General features: G+C 53.0%; 1 protein-coding gene across 1 annotated transcript; it reads right to left on the bottom strand.

Annotated features, from left to right (window-relative positions):
* Positions 1-11628: 11628 nt before the first annotated feature.
* Positions 11629-13550, bottom strand: LOC112271077. Its single transcript, XM_024459997.1, has 5 exons — positions 13449-13550; positions 12846-12948; positions 12713-12766; positions 12351-12638; positions 11629-12264 (listed from the first exon to the last, which is right to left on the bottom strand). Exons 1-5 carry the CDS (start codon positions 13494-13496, stop codon positions 11714-11716), a joined length of 1044 nt encoding a protein of 347 aa, XP_024315765.1. The 5' UTR covers positions 13497-13550; the 3' UTR covers positions 11629-11713.

Below are 13550 nucleotides of genomic sequence, written 5' to 3' on the forward strand. Positions count from 1 at the left end.
AGTTTCACGGGTAGAACTTGCGCAGGTTCTCAATGTTCCAACTATTGGGCACCGGCAAGCCTTCTTCGTTTTCCAGCCGGACTGCCCCCGGCCTGGTCACCTGCACAACCCGGAAAGGGCCTTCCCAGATTGGAGTCATCTTGTTCCCGGCCTTCGTTCCATGTATCCAGCGCAGGACGAGGTCTCGAACCTCGAGCCCCAGGGAAGGACTCTCCTGTCGTGATAACGACGGAGCCCCTGCTGGTAGCCTGCAGCTCGCACAGCAGCCCGGCATCGAATCTCCTCGATGAAGGTAAGGTCATCAATCCTTTGCGTGTGTTGGCTCTTGTCGCCGTACGCGTGTACCTGAGGTGACCTATACTTGAGCTTGAGGGGCAGCACAGCTTCTGCCCCGTAGACGAGGGCAAACGGAGTTTCACCCGTCGCCCGATTTGGTGTGGTCCGCAGTGACCACAGCACGGGCTGGAGTTCTTCAACCCAGTGTTTCCCGCGGCCCTTGAGCTTGTCAAAAGTTCTCGTTTTGAGCCCCCGCAGCACTTCTGTGTTGGCTCGCTCAACTTACCCATTGCTCCTAGGATGAGCAACAGAGGCAAAGTGAATCTTAGTGTCCATGTCCTCGCAGTAAGTTTGGAACACCGCACTAGTGAATTGCGTGCCGTTGTCGGTGATGATGCCGTTAGGCACACCAAACCGACACACAATGCCCTTGAAAAACTTGATGGCCGCCTGTGCCGTGACGGCTCGGACAGGCTCCACCTCGATCCACTTCGAGAACTTGTCGATGGCCACGCAGGTACTCATAGCTGCCAACTGCTCTCGGCAACTTGCCGACGATGTCCAGCCCCCAGACCGCGAACGGCCACGAGTATGGGATGACTTGCAGGGCTTGCTGGTTGGTTGCTCTTCTTGGCGTGAAACTGGCACGCTTCACAGGTCTTGACTAGTTGTTCGGCATCGGCTAGTGCTGTTGGCCAGTAGAAGCCGTGCCGGAACGCTTTCCCAGCAAGTGCCATGGAGGTCAGATGGTGCGAGCATGTGCCTCGATATATATCCTCCAGCAACGTGCGCCCTTCCTCCTGGGGCATGCAGAGGAGCATGACTCCATTAGGACGCCTCCGGTAGAGTTCTTGGCTTGCCGGGCTACTCACTCAGCGGCAATGTCTTCCTTCGGGAGGGTCCCATCCTCATGGTAACGAATAATATCCGTCCCCCAGGGTGGTGGCTCACGACAAATATATGCTACCAACTTGGCGGCATGGACCGCTGCAGCTGCAGGGTCACCTTGAGTTGCCGGAGGGGCTTCCCCGGCAACTGTCTTGGGGTCGACAAAAGGCTTCGACTGCGGGGCCACGTCACCCGAACGCAGCTCGCGAGTAAACGCGACGCAGCCGTCCTCGGCGCCCATCGGAGCATCATCCTGCTCCTCTGGGTGCTGGCGTTCTGACTCATGCCGGCGCCGACGCTCCAAGCGCAGGTGGAGGTCTTCCTGCTGGCGGGCGTTCAGGACGCCTCAGGCATCACCCCGTGTAACGGTCAATGACGAGTCTGAGGACCCCACGGGATCCTCACCTCCTTGCCCTACCGGTGTGGGAGGGTGTTCTCCGTGCCCTGAGACGCGGGGCACGTCTCCGCGTCCCGGGTTCTGCCCCCGGCCTGAACCAGCCCTCGCCCTCGCCCTGCGGCTGCTGGGCGGCGAGTGCGAGGAACGGGTCCAGCTCCGCACTCCATGCTTCATGCGCTGGCGTGCCTTGCGGTGGCTCGTAGCGCACCATGACACGCGCGGCTACGATGGCTTCCGCCGGGGTATGGGCGGGAGGCTGCCAATTCTCCAACCGGCTGCCCTCCGCCCTATCACCCGGTGCCCTCGGGTGTGTGGGGTGAGACTCCGTTAGCGTCGCACGCGACGCGCTGTGCTCGTGGTGTAGCTGCCGCTGCGTGTCTTCGGCCCGTGAGTGGACTCGCTGGCCGGCGCGCGCGGCGTTGTGGCTGCTCGCGCGGCTGGCTCCGGCGCTGGGGGCCGCAGGGCCCCTCGGCCGGTTGTCTGCCGACGGCCGAGGAGGCGGAGGTGGCAGCTGCGACTGCTGCTGCCGTGGAGAGGACCCCTGGTCCCCTTGTGCCTGTGACGCGCGCGCGGTGTCGTGGGATCGAGTGCGCATGGCGAGAGTGTCGCAATTCGACCTGGGGTTCGTCTGCCTTCTTGGGCGGCATGGCGAACTAATTGTTGAAGGTGTCATAGGCGAAGAAGCCGGTGTTGACGACGATGACGCTGGCGGTCACCCGAAGCTTTCTGCACGCCAGCATCCCGGGCGTATGCCGGCATAGTTTTCTTATCTTGTAAGTTTGCAGGATAAGGACGAGCCCCTTGACCTCGGCGGTGCCGAGATCCTTCAACGGTCTTATCCTGACCACGCGGTGCAAAGTGAAATAGTATCATCATCATCTCAGAAAAGCAGTGAGCGCCTGCGTACCGGTGTCAGGTGACCACGCTAGAGAAGCACCGAAAGGGAATATATGACGGAAGCCGGCAGAGGATAGTTGTACCCGTTGCAGGCTGGCAGGGAAAAGTAAAGTTTTCTTGTCCCCTGCGGTACTGCTTGGAGGTAACCAAGCCGCGTGCCCGGTGGCGCCCAAGGAAAGTGACGTTAGACTCGGCCCGCATGTCAGTGTGACATGCTTGGCCCATAAATAGAGCACTACACCTCCCTGGAGAGGGGATCGAGCACTTAGACATTCTAGGGTTTCCCCTTCTTCTTCTTCTTCTTCTTCTTCTTCTTCTTCTTCTTCTTCTTCTTCTTCTTCTTCCTCAAGAATACAGCTCAAGGAGCGCCATTGTAGAGCTTGCCTATCTCGGCTAATACATCAAAGGAGGAGTAGGAGTCGTACCTCGGCAAGAGGGCTCCGAACCTGGGTAAATCTGTGTGTTCTTGTGTGAATCGTGCGTGTTCTTCTTCACGTCCTCCCTCCTCCGGATCCTCCTTCGTCCATCGGCCCCAAGTTAAGCCATCCTATGGCATCTGCCGTGACACCACCACGACAGTTGGCGCCTACCGTGGGGCCAACAGCGGCGCTGGCTGGAGTTTTCATCCGGACGGGAAGCTTCCTCGTCACCGGAGAACGCGTGGTCTCCGGTTTGGTCCAGAGATTCGGCTCACTAGGCTTCATCGACAACAACGCGGGCTGCTTCAATGGAGCACCGTTTCCCTGCGCAAGCTGCTTCATCAACTTCGGCATGCACGAGGTCTATGTTGCTATTGACAGCTCTTGTAGGTACCCAGAGCAGGTGGTGGTGGTGGCCGAAGACCCCCCCGCCGTCCGCAAGGTACGCGACCGGCATTTCGACTGCCCCGCTAACCGTGTGGAGGTCATGGTGACAGCTCATGGCGTTGATGCTGGAAGGGACGCTGCGGGAAGCGGCGCGGTCCCAACCAAATCTGGCAGAATGGTGAAGCTCCCCATGGAGAAGCCAGAGAACATTGCTGCTCAAGCCGGCACGTCGGCCCTGCCGCCGAAGCCGACCCAGCTTCAGGCCTCCATCGAGCGGCCAACTGTGCTGGTAGCATCAAACACTAACCCGGCCTAGCTGCAGGCGGAGTTGGAGTTGGAGAGACACAAGCTGCTAAAAGAGGCAGTCGACATCGCCAGCGCCCGACAACAGCTCAAGATCTCGCTTCGTGAGTATAACAAAGCTCAGGTCTTAATTCTGCTGCGTTTACTAACCCTAGCAGAGTTGGGGAGGTGCGTAACCGTGGCAAGAACTTGAATGCCAAGATGGCAGGGGTGTGCCAGCTGCGTCGGCAAGTTTTGCCTCGGCACTAAAGCCGAAATACAATACCCCACCCAAAAATCTCAGGGCTGTCGAGGCTGCGGTTGAAGAGTTGCCGAATCTTACGGGAGAGGCACTTCGGCAGCAGCAGCTGTGCGTAAAAGAACTGCTACAAATAGCTAATGAGCAGAATGAGGCATACATGAGAATGCACGGTAAACCCGGTGCATCGTAGGTCATTCATTCGGCTGCAGATGCTGGCGGCCGGGTTGACAAACAAGCGTCCTCACCTGGTGGCAAACGGGACAAAAGCGTTAACTCTGGCCGGGATAAGCAGTTGGAACGCTGTGGCCTGACCCAGGCTGAGAAACATATAGTCAGAAGGGTTGATGACAACCAAAGTGTTTTGCGTCCCAGCGGCAACCGCCGACATCACCAGGAGCGTTACTCGTATGATCATGGGCACCGACCTCAGGGTCCGGCACCCAATATTGCTGCGGGATAGCAGGGTGTCGGGCACAACCCTCTGTATCGAGGTGAAGATCGCCGTTATGACCGTTACGATGACGGATACTCGGCCATGGCTGATGAGGGTTATATCAGGCGAGAGCGCGAGAATCTCGGTCCGCTCGAAGGACGAATTGGGAACAGGCAGGTATCGCCCCTGGATGCACGACATCGGCTTGACAGAATTTATCTGTTCGAGCTTCTGGAGGAGCAAGGCCCTCCGGGATCGTGTTGTTTCGCGCATCGGATCATGAGGGAGAGACCAACCCCGGGTTTTTAGCTGCCCTGGGGTACAAGAACGTATGACGGCAGTACTAAGCCGGAAGATTGGCTGGAAGACTATGTCACGACAGTAATCGTGGCAGGTGGCAATCGCAGATGGGTAGTACGTTATGTACCCCAGATGCTCATAGGGCCGGCAAGGATATGGTTGAACAATTTGCCGGAAAGCAGCATCAATTGCTGGATAGACTTTGAGGAAGCATTTGTCAGCAATTTCACTAGCACTTACAAGAGGCCAAATCGTCCTCAACAGTTGTCCATGTGCAAGCAAAGAGACAACGAAACCGACCGGGATTACCTGACAAGATGGAACAATCTCCACAATTCCTATGAAGGGATAGTGGAATCGCAAGCCATAGCGTGGTTTGACCAAGGACGTTGGCATAGCAGCATGCTGTGGCAGAAGCTGCAAAGAGAGATGCCGACCACTCTATCTGAAATGATCAGGATCGCCGACATGTACGCGCTTGGCGATCCTACTCAGCCATCGCTGATGCCGGCAGAACCACAAAGGTAGCAGCCAACATACAATCCTGCTGGGGCGTTCCGGAGGAACGATCATCAAGATCATCGCAACAAGAGAAGGGATGACAGGCCGGATTACCGGTATGGGCCAGCTAATGTCGCTGCAGTTCAGGACCAGCCTGACGCCGGCTCTAGCCAGCGTCAGAAAACAGGAAATCGGCAGTGGGTCAAGAAGGGAGAACAAAAGAAGCCCTGGCAAGATAGGCCGAAGTATACCTTCGAGGTGATGTTGGATCAGCCTTGTCGTTTTCACATGACTAACCCCAACAAGCCGGCGAACCACACTACGCGACAATGCAGCTGGATGTAACGGGCCGAGAACAGCGAGGCAAGCCGATTACCCCCACCTCCACCCCTCACAGGTGCAAACACACAGATCCAAGGACCCCCTCAGGCAAACAATGCAGTCAACCAGGTGGAGGGACAAGAAATCCCAGGGTATGCCGGGAGAAACGAGTACAAGGAGCATCACCAGAGCTACAGGATTTTCATCACTGAGCCCACTGACAAGCAAAGTCAGCGCAGGCGAGAGATGGAAGTCAATGCTGTTATGCCACCAGTTCCAAAGTTCATGTATTGGTCGGAGCAGGAGATCAACTGAAACCGGACAGACCATCCCAAGGTTATGCCCAACCCTGGTGGATATGCCCTGGTGGTCGACCCGACGCTCATTGGGCCCGACATTAACGTCAAATTCACTCAGGTTCTCATTGATAATGGGAGCAGCATCAATATCCTATACCGGAACACGATGCTCAAGCTCGGCATTACAGATAACATGCTTGAACCCAGCTGGACTACCTTTCACGGTATTGTGCCGGGAGTATCTTGTGCTCCGGTAGGCAAGATTCGAGTGGACGTCTTATTCGGCACCAGGGAGAACTGTCGGACCGAAAATCTAGTGTTCGAGGTGGTGGACCTTAGCAGGGCATACCATGCACTGCTTGGTAGGCCGGCACTCACCAGGTTCATGGCTACTACTCACATTGGTTATCTGAAAATGAAGATGCCGGGACCAGATGGTACCATAACCATCTCTAGTAATTACAAACGCTCATGGAATGTGCGGCGGCCGGGTCTGCTTTGGCCGAGTCGTTGGTCATCGCTGGCGAAAAGAAGAAATTACAAGAAGCTGTTGCGATGGCGCAAGCGGCACAAGTTGGCCTGCCGGCTATGACCAATCCTCATGGAAGTGTGACTTTTCAGGCAGCCAAGGAGACAAAGAAGGTACAGGTCGACAGCGAGTTCCCGGACCGCACCGTCATCATTGGTGCCGGCCTGGAGGAGAAATAGGAAGGCGAGCTCAGCAGCTTCCTCCGTGAGAATCGGGATATCTTTGATGGTCAACTCAAGACCTGCCAGGTGTGCCAAGGGAGTTAGCTGAGCACTCATTGCATGTCAGACCAGATGCAAGACCGGTGAAGCAGCCCCTTTGACGCTTCGCTGACGACAGAAGGAAAGTCATATCGGAAGAGGTATCCCGGCTTCTAGCTGCCGGCTACATCATGGAGGTGTTGCATCCCGACTGGCTGGCAAACCCGGTCATGGTCGAGAAGAAAAAAGACGACTCAACTACTGCCAAGGTGTGGCACATGTGTATCGATTACACCAGCCTCAACAAGGCATATCCTAAAGATCCCTTTCCATTACCTCGGATCGATCAAGTGATCGACTCCACTGCCGGGTGTGAGTTGTTGTCTTTTGTGGATGCGTACTCTGGTTTTTATCAGATACCGTTGAACCCTAATGATCAAATAAAGACATCATTTATCACCCCGTTCGGGGCTTATTGCTATCGCACTATGCCGTTTGGTTTGAGGAATGCAGGGGCTACCTATCAAAGGTGCATGCAGAAGTGTTTGCACGATCAACTCGACAAAAATGTGCAGGTGTATGTCGACGATGTCGTCATAAAAACCAAGAAAAGCGCCACGCTCCTGGATGATATCCGGGAAACATTCGCAAATCTGCGGAGGTTCCGAATGAAACTGAACCCGGCCAAGTGCACATTCGGTGTGCCGGCAGGAAAGTTGCTCAGTTTCCTGGTATCAAGCCGAGTAATAGAAACGAACCATGTGAAAATTGCTGCTATAGAAAGAATGAAGCTGCCAAAGTTCCTCAAAGATGTGCAGAAATTTATGAGATGCCTAGCGTCGCTAAGTCGTTTCTTGAGTCAGCTCGGTGAAAAGGCTATGCCCTTATACCAGCTGATGAAGAAAACCGACAAATTTGTGTGGACACCACAGGCGGACCTAGCTTTTCAAGAGTTGAAGAACATGATTGCTACGGCACCTATATTAGCTTCGCCGATGGAGAAGGAGCCTATGTTGTTATACATTGCAGCGACAAATCGAGTTGTCAGTGCTGTCATTGCAGTGGAAAGGGATGAAAATGGCAAATCGGTGCAGAGGCCAGTATATTACTTGAGCGAGGTGTTATCGTCGTCCAAGCAAAATTATCCCCACTACCAAAAGATGGTGTATGGCGTATATTTGGCGGCAAAGAAGCTAAAGCATTACTTTGAGGCACATCAGATCCGAGTTATATGTGAGGCGCCCGTCTCGGAAATCATGAGTAACAAAGACGCGAGCGGCCGAGTCACAAAATGGGCTCTCGAGTTGGCACCCTATGCGCTGCAGTACGACAGACGGGATGCCGTGATATCTCAGACTTTGGCGGATTTCTTGGTGGATTGGGCTGAAATGGAGTATGAACCACCGCTCCCAGAGACTAACTACTGGAAGTTGCATTTTGACGGCTCTAAGATGAAAAGCGGGCTTGGTGCCGACATAATTCTGACCTCGCCAAAGTGCGACCAACTTAAGTACGCATTGCAAATTCACTTCGCAACATCCAACAATGTTGCCGAGTATGAGGCGCTTGTGCACGGATTGAAAATGGCGAAAGAAATTGGAGTCCGCCGAATTCAGTGCTTTGGTGATTCCGATCGGTCGTCCAGCAAGTTTCTGGTAATTGGGATGCATTGGATGCCAAAATGGCGTTATACCGTTTCCATGTCCAGAAGATCAGTGGCCATTTTGAAGGGTGTGAATCTCATCATATACCTCGGGCGAAAAATGAAGCAGCCGACACATTGTCGAAACTCGGCTCGGCACGACAGGCTATTCCAACTGGGGTGGCATTAGAGAATTTATGCAAACCGTCCATCAAACCCTCACCAAAATCGGAGTCCATATTTATCCCGGCGAGCTCAGAAGCCGACGTCATTCCCATGGACATTGACAGTGGCAGTGGTTCCGGTAACCCGGGGACTGAGCGCCTTAACTCAGCAGAAACAATGGCAGTTGAGCCAATGAAGATAGACGAGCCGGATGAGCCAATCTTCATCACTCGTCCTGTGCCGGTTTGGGCGCAACCGATAATGTCTTACCTCAAAGATGGGAGTCTTCCGGAAGAGGAACTATCGGCAAGACAAATCCAGAGAAGAGCGAAAGCGTACACCATCATCAATGGTGAGCTTTACAAGAGGAGCGTTACTAACGTCCTACAGCGGTGCGTCGAGTCGGAGGAAGGACAAGAAATACTTCAGGATATTCATCAAGGAGAGTGTGGCCATCAGGCATCTTCGAGAACGCTAGTGCGCAAAGCTTTCCGGCATGGTTTTTACTGGCCCAGTGCACTATAAGAAGCAGAAGACATAGTCAGGAAGTGCAACGGCTGCCAGAGATATGCCAGCAAGATTCATATGTCGGCATCCGAGCTCAAGACTATTCCAATCACTTGGCCTTTCGCCTTCTGGTGTTTGGATATGGTAGGACCGTTCAAGCGGGCGCGAGGAGGCATGACGCATATTCTGGTCATGGTCGACAAGTTCACCAAATCGATTGAAGTCAAACCGATAAAGAAGTGCGATGGCAAAACCGCAGTGTCATTTCTGAAGGATATTTTCTTGAGATATGGGTATCCGCACAGTATCATCACGGATAAAGGAACGAACTTCGCGGAGGGACCTTTCACGCGATTCTGTGTTGAAAAGAAAATTAGGCTGGATGTTGCTTCTGTAGCACATCCTCAATGCAATGGGCAAGTTGAAAGGGCGAACGACATGGTTTTGGTCAGCATAAAACCCCGAACCATTGCAGCGTACTCCGGGATGCTGGCTGGATGAACTCCCGGCTGTGCTATGGAGTGTCAGGACGACCCCCTATCGCTCTACAAGCTACACGCCATTCTTCCTTGTGTACGGGACGGAAGCTGTTTTACCAGCCGACATTGAACATGACTCTCCACGAATAACCATGTATACGGAAGCCGAGGTGAAAGAGGCCCGAGAAAATGATGTCGACCTGCTCGAAGTAGCACGGAATTGGCTCTGTCTCGGTCGGCCATCTATCAACAGCACCTAAGGCGTTATCACAGCCGAAAGGTCAACCCGTGAGTTTTCCGGGAAGGAGATCTTGTCCTCCGGCTTGTGCAGCGCACAACCGGCATGCACAAATTATCGCCTCCATGGGAAGGACCCTCCATTGTGAGCAAAGCACTCCACAATGATTCTTACTATCTTATAGATGCACAAGATCCAAAGGCGAAAAGGATGGACCGGTCAGGCGAGGAAACCAAGAGGCCATGGAATGTAGCGTTGCTCCATCCGTTCTATACTTGAGAGCTGAGTATTTGTATCGTTTTTCCTTATGTTGAATGTTCTAATTAAGACAATGAAATCATCCGCCGGGTTCTTAAAAGAAACTCGAGGACTTCCATATCGTTTAAGTGCTTTGCTACAATTCTCTTTGGTATGTCGGCATGGCTTAATTGCGTAATCCTACGTTAATCTAATAGTGTGTCGGTATTGACAAAACTCCTCTATGACTTCGCCAATGTCCGCAACCCGACTTCATGGCAAGCTAGAGATGGGTATAAAATAACCGAGCACATGAAAAATGACTACGGAAACAAGCAAAGAGGCGATCCGAGATACACGTTATCTTAACTCGGCATCTCTTTTAACTCGGTTGTTTCCGAGCGAATTCTTCGAGTTACTTTTTTCGCGAGAGTGGTTTAATTACTTTGCGATTCATACGTCGAACGCCGACAAGGCAGACAAAGGAACCGAAGTTGTAAAATTTCACTAAGAGAAAAAATGAACTCGGGGACTCTGTCGGGAATTTGATAAACAAAAGACTTAATTAAATTAAGAGCATAGTACTTGGTAAACAAGACTATGTCGGTTACATTTGCACCCGGCATTCCGGGGATCTAATTGTTGGGAATATGCCCTAGAGGCAATCATGTATGATGTAATTTCCAATGTATTCATAAATATTATTAAGTTGTCCTTATTTGAACATCTAATATGTATCATTGAATATGTGATTTGATTGTGGAACTATGTATTCATGTTGTTCATGCTAAATTGTCCTTAGTCATTGAGGTTGTGCTGGACACATAACCTAGACTAATGTGAAAGTTGGCTGATGACTCGGTTCCACTTGTCATGCGCATAGTGATGTCATTCCAGCTTACACGGACTCGGCTAAAGAGTTTAGCGATTCGGACTGACCCATATTGAGATGCAACGAGTAGGTCGTCATTTGCATGTCTCAATCAATGTAATCCTTAGACCTGAGGTTATCGCACAATCCGAGTTGTGGATCACCAACTTAGGTTCTGTCAAACGTTGTTCCGTAACAGGGCAGTTATAAAGGCAGAGTTCGGGTTGACTGAGAATCAAGCTGTGTGATGTGGATAACCAAGATGGGATTTTGCCCCTCCGACTGGAGAGATATTCTCTGGGCCCTCTTGAGTGATATGATTCGGGAAGCATGGCCATGCGCGACTTGGTTAACTGTTAACCGGGTCGATCGACTAAGAGTTAGTCGGATGAATCGTATATCACAGATCGAGAAGAGAGTTGAACTATTAAAGGGATGACGATTAATCGCCTATAGTTCGACAAGGTATATCGTGAGGCAAAAGGGACTAAGACGTATGTCACATTGGAAGGTACGTCGTCATGACTCGATGGTACTTGGGAGTCGGCACGTTCTGCTAGGAGCCGCTACCGATTGATCGATTGAGAATCGGACTCCAATCGTGTCCAAGTCGCCATGAGCCTGCGGGGTCACACACTTAAGAGCGGGAGCAAGTATTTGGTCGGGTTGGACCCGAACTGGAATTGGGCTGACAATGCGAGTTGGACTCGCAGGGTGGATGGGCCACAAGGCTTGGAGCCCACTTCCACTCGGTATATAAACAGGGGCGTGGGATGCCTAAGGGGCACGGTTTTTTCCACTCTCATGCGTTGAGAACCCTAGCCCCATTCAGTCCAACCGTCGCACCGGACCTAGCAGTCTGCCGCCGGAGCTCCTCCTCGCACGTGTGGATACCGGCAGAGGTGCTGTACGTTCAGCACTTCGACGATCGCGGGATTGGATCGGCTGGATCGGATCGAGGGACTGCACTGCATCAAGGCGCCGCATCGATAATCCGCAACTGCGCGTCTAGTGGTAATCCTCGTGGCCTTCTACCTCGGCTAGATCTTGGAAGTTCGCGTAGGAAAAGTTTTTGTTTATCTCTACGCGCCCCTTCACTAATGTTTCTAAAGTTACTCCTAAACTAGGAAGAGACAGAGGGGTTGGCGCCGGAACTCGGCGCATCCGCCGCAGTGGAAGCCGACTACACAGCAGTTTCTTCGTCCGCTGCTTCTTCGTCGCCGTCCGTCATCTCGGCTTCGGCTTCAGATGTTGGGCCTTCTACAAACATATGCACGTCGGCATACTGAATGAAGGAGTAGGCCCGCTCCTTGCGCTTGGCCACCAACTCCGGATCCGTCAGATAGGGGGAGCCGGCTCGCATCGACTGCAACACGTCGAGGTTAATGCCATCGCACCATGACAGTACGAACGACAACGCCTCGTCAGCACCGATGCGCGCAACCGACTCCCTCCAGTCGTTTAGCCGGGACTCCATCTCCAGCAGGCGCTTTGCCAGGTCCGGGATATCCGTAGGAGCTTCTTCTCCCGGCCACAGCGTGCGGAAGGCTCGGATACCGGCGTTCAACATGTCGACGCCGAACGACTTGAGTGGCTTCACCCGGCTCGCGATCCTCACCAGGTGGTCCACCAAGTCCCATTCGAAGGGCTCCCCCGCCGCCACTGCCGGATCCCTCTTCCGGCGGGCGATCTTCACGGTCTCTTGAGCATGCTCAACAGATGTGGGGAAGAACTCTGGCAGAGACCGAAGAATGGCAGTGAGTCTCGGCATGTTAGTGCTACTATTCCAACAAGTAACTAAGTGAGGAGATTCAACTTACTCATCAGCATGCTATCGATCTTGATGACGTCACACTGGACGACCTTGAGCGGGGCGGCCTTCTCGGCATCCTCCAACTCGGCGGAGGTGGCGCGAGTCTCGAGCTGGGCAGCGAGCGCCTTGCACTTCTTCACCTCGTCTTCCAGGCGGATTTTCTCATCAGCTTGCGAATAGAGGGCCGATGTGAGTCGGTTTACCTCGGTCTGGTGCGCCTCGGCCTGCGCCGCGATCTGCGGTTGCAGCTGGGTAATTTCTTCCCGATGCTGATCGACCAGCCGAGTCTTCTCATCTGTTTAAACGGACGTAGATTACAGAGGCTGACATTTAATATGAATGGAGCTCGGATTGAGGACGAACTGTTACCTTGAACCTCGGCGACACGCTTCAGCAGCTCCGCCACTTGGGCGTTGTCCCCGGCTATGAACAGGAACAAATGTCAGTTTATGCTGATCATGGACACTCGGACTGAGATCTTATCTTGGTAGGATATACTTACTCTGGCTCTCGCGCTCAGCCTTCAGGGTCTCGTGCGACGCCGCCAGCTTCTTATACTTGCCCAAGAGCCCCTTAAAGACTGCAGTGCGCTTGTTCATGCAAAGCTGCAAGACAAAGATGCACAAGTAAGTTCACTACAACAGGCAGTTAATCGGGAATAGGGGTTCGAAGCTTCTAAGCTTCAGGTCGACTATTCTAAAACCCGACCTGAATCTCGGGAAATAAGTGCTTGAAGCTTCTAAGCTTCAGGCCGACTATTCTAAACGCGGCTTGAATCTTGGGGAATAAGTGCTTGAAGCTTCTAAGCTTCAGGCCGACTATTCTAAAACCCGGCCTGAATCTCGGGGAATAAATGCTTGAAGCTTCTAAGCTTCGGGCCGACTATTCTAAACGCGGCCTGAATCTCAGGGAATAAGTGTTTGAAGCATCTAAGCTTCAGGCCGACTATTCTAAACTCGGCCTGAATCTCGGGGAATAAGTGTTTGAAGTTCTATGAAATAAGCTTCAGGCCGACTAATTCTTACTCGCCCTAAACCTCGGGGACTAGGAGTATGGATATTATACTGGATATAAGATTTAAAGTTTCTTAAGGATTTCTGCGTACCTCGGTAGCTCGGCTCGTCTCGAACAAGGCCACCCGGGCCTGGTACATTCGTGCCGACACCGACTCCGGAGTCGCTACCGGTCGAGTCCCCACCAAAGGGCT

Source organism: Brachypodium distachyon, chromosome 2 (genome assembly GCF_000005505.3).
Source record: "Brachypodium distachyon strain Bd21 chromosome 2, Brachypodium_distachyon_v3.0, whole genome shotgun sequence".
NCBI classification, from domain to species: domain Eukaryota; kingdom Viridiplantae; phylum Streptophyta; class Magnoliopsida; order Poales; family Poaceae; genus Brachypodium; species Brachypodium distachyon.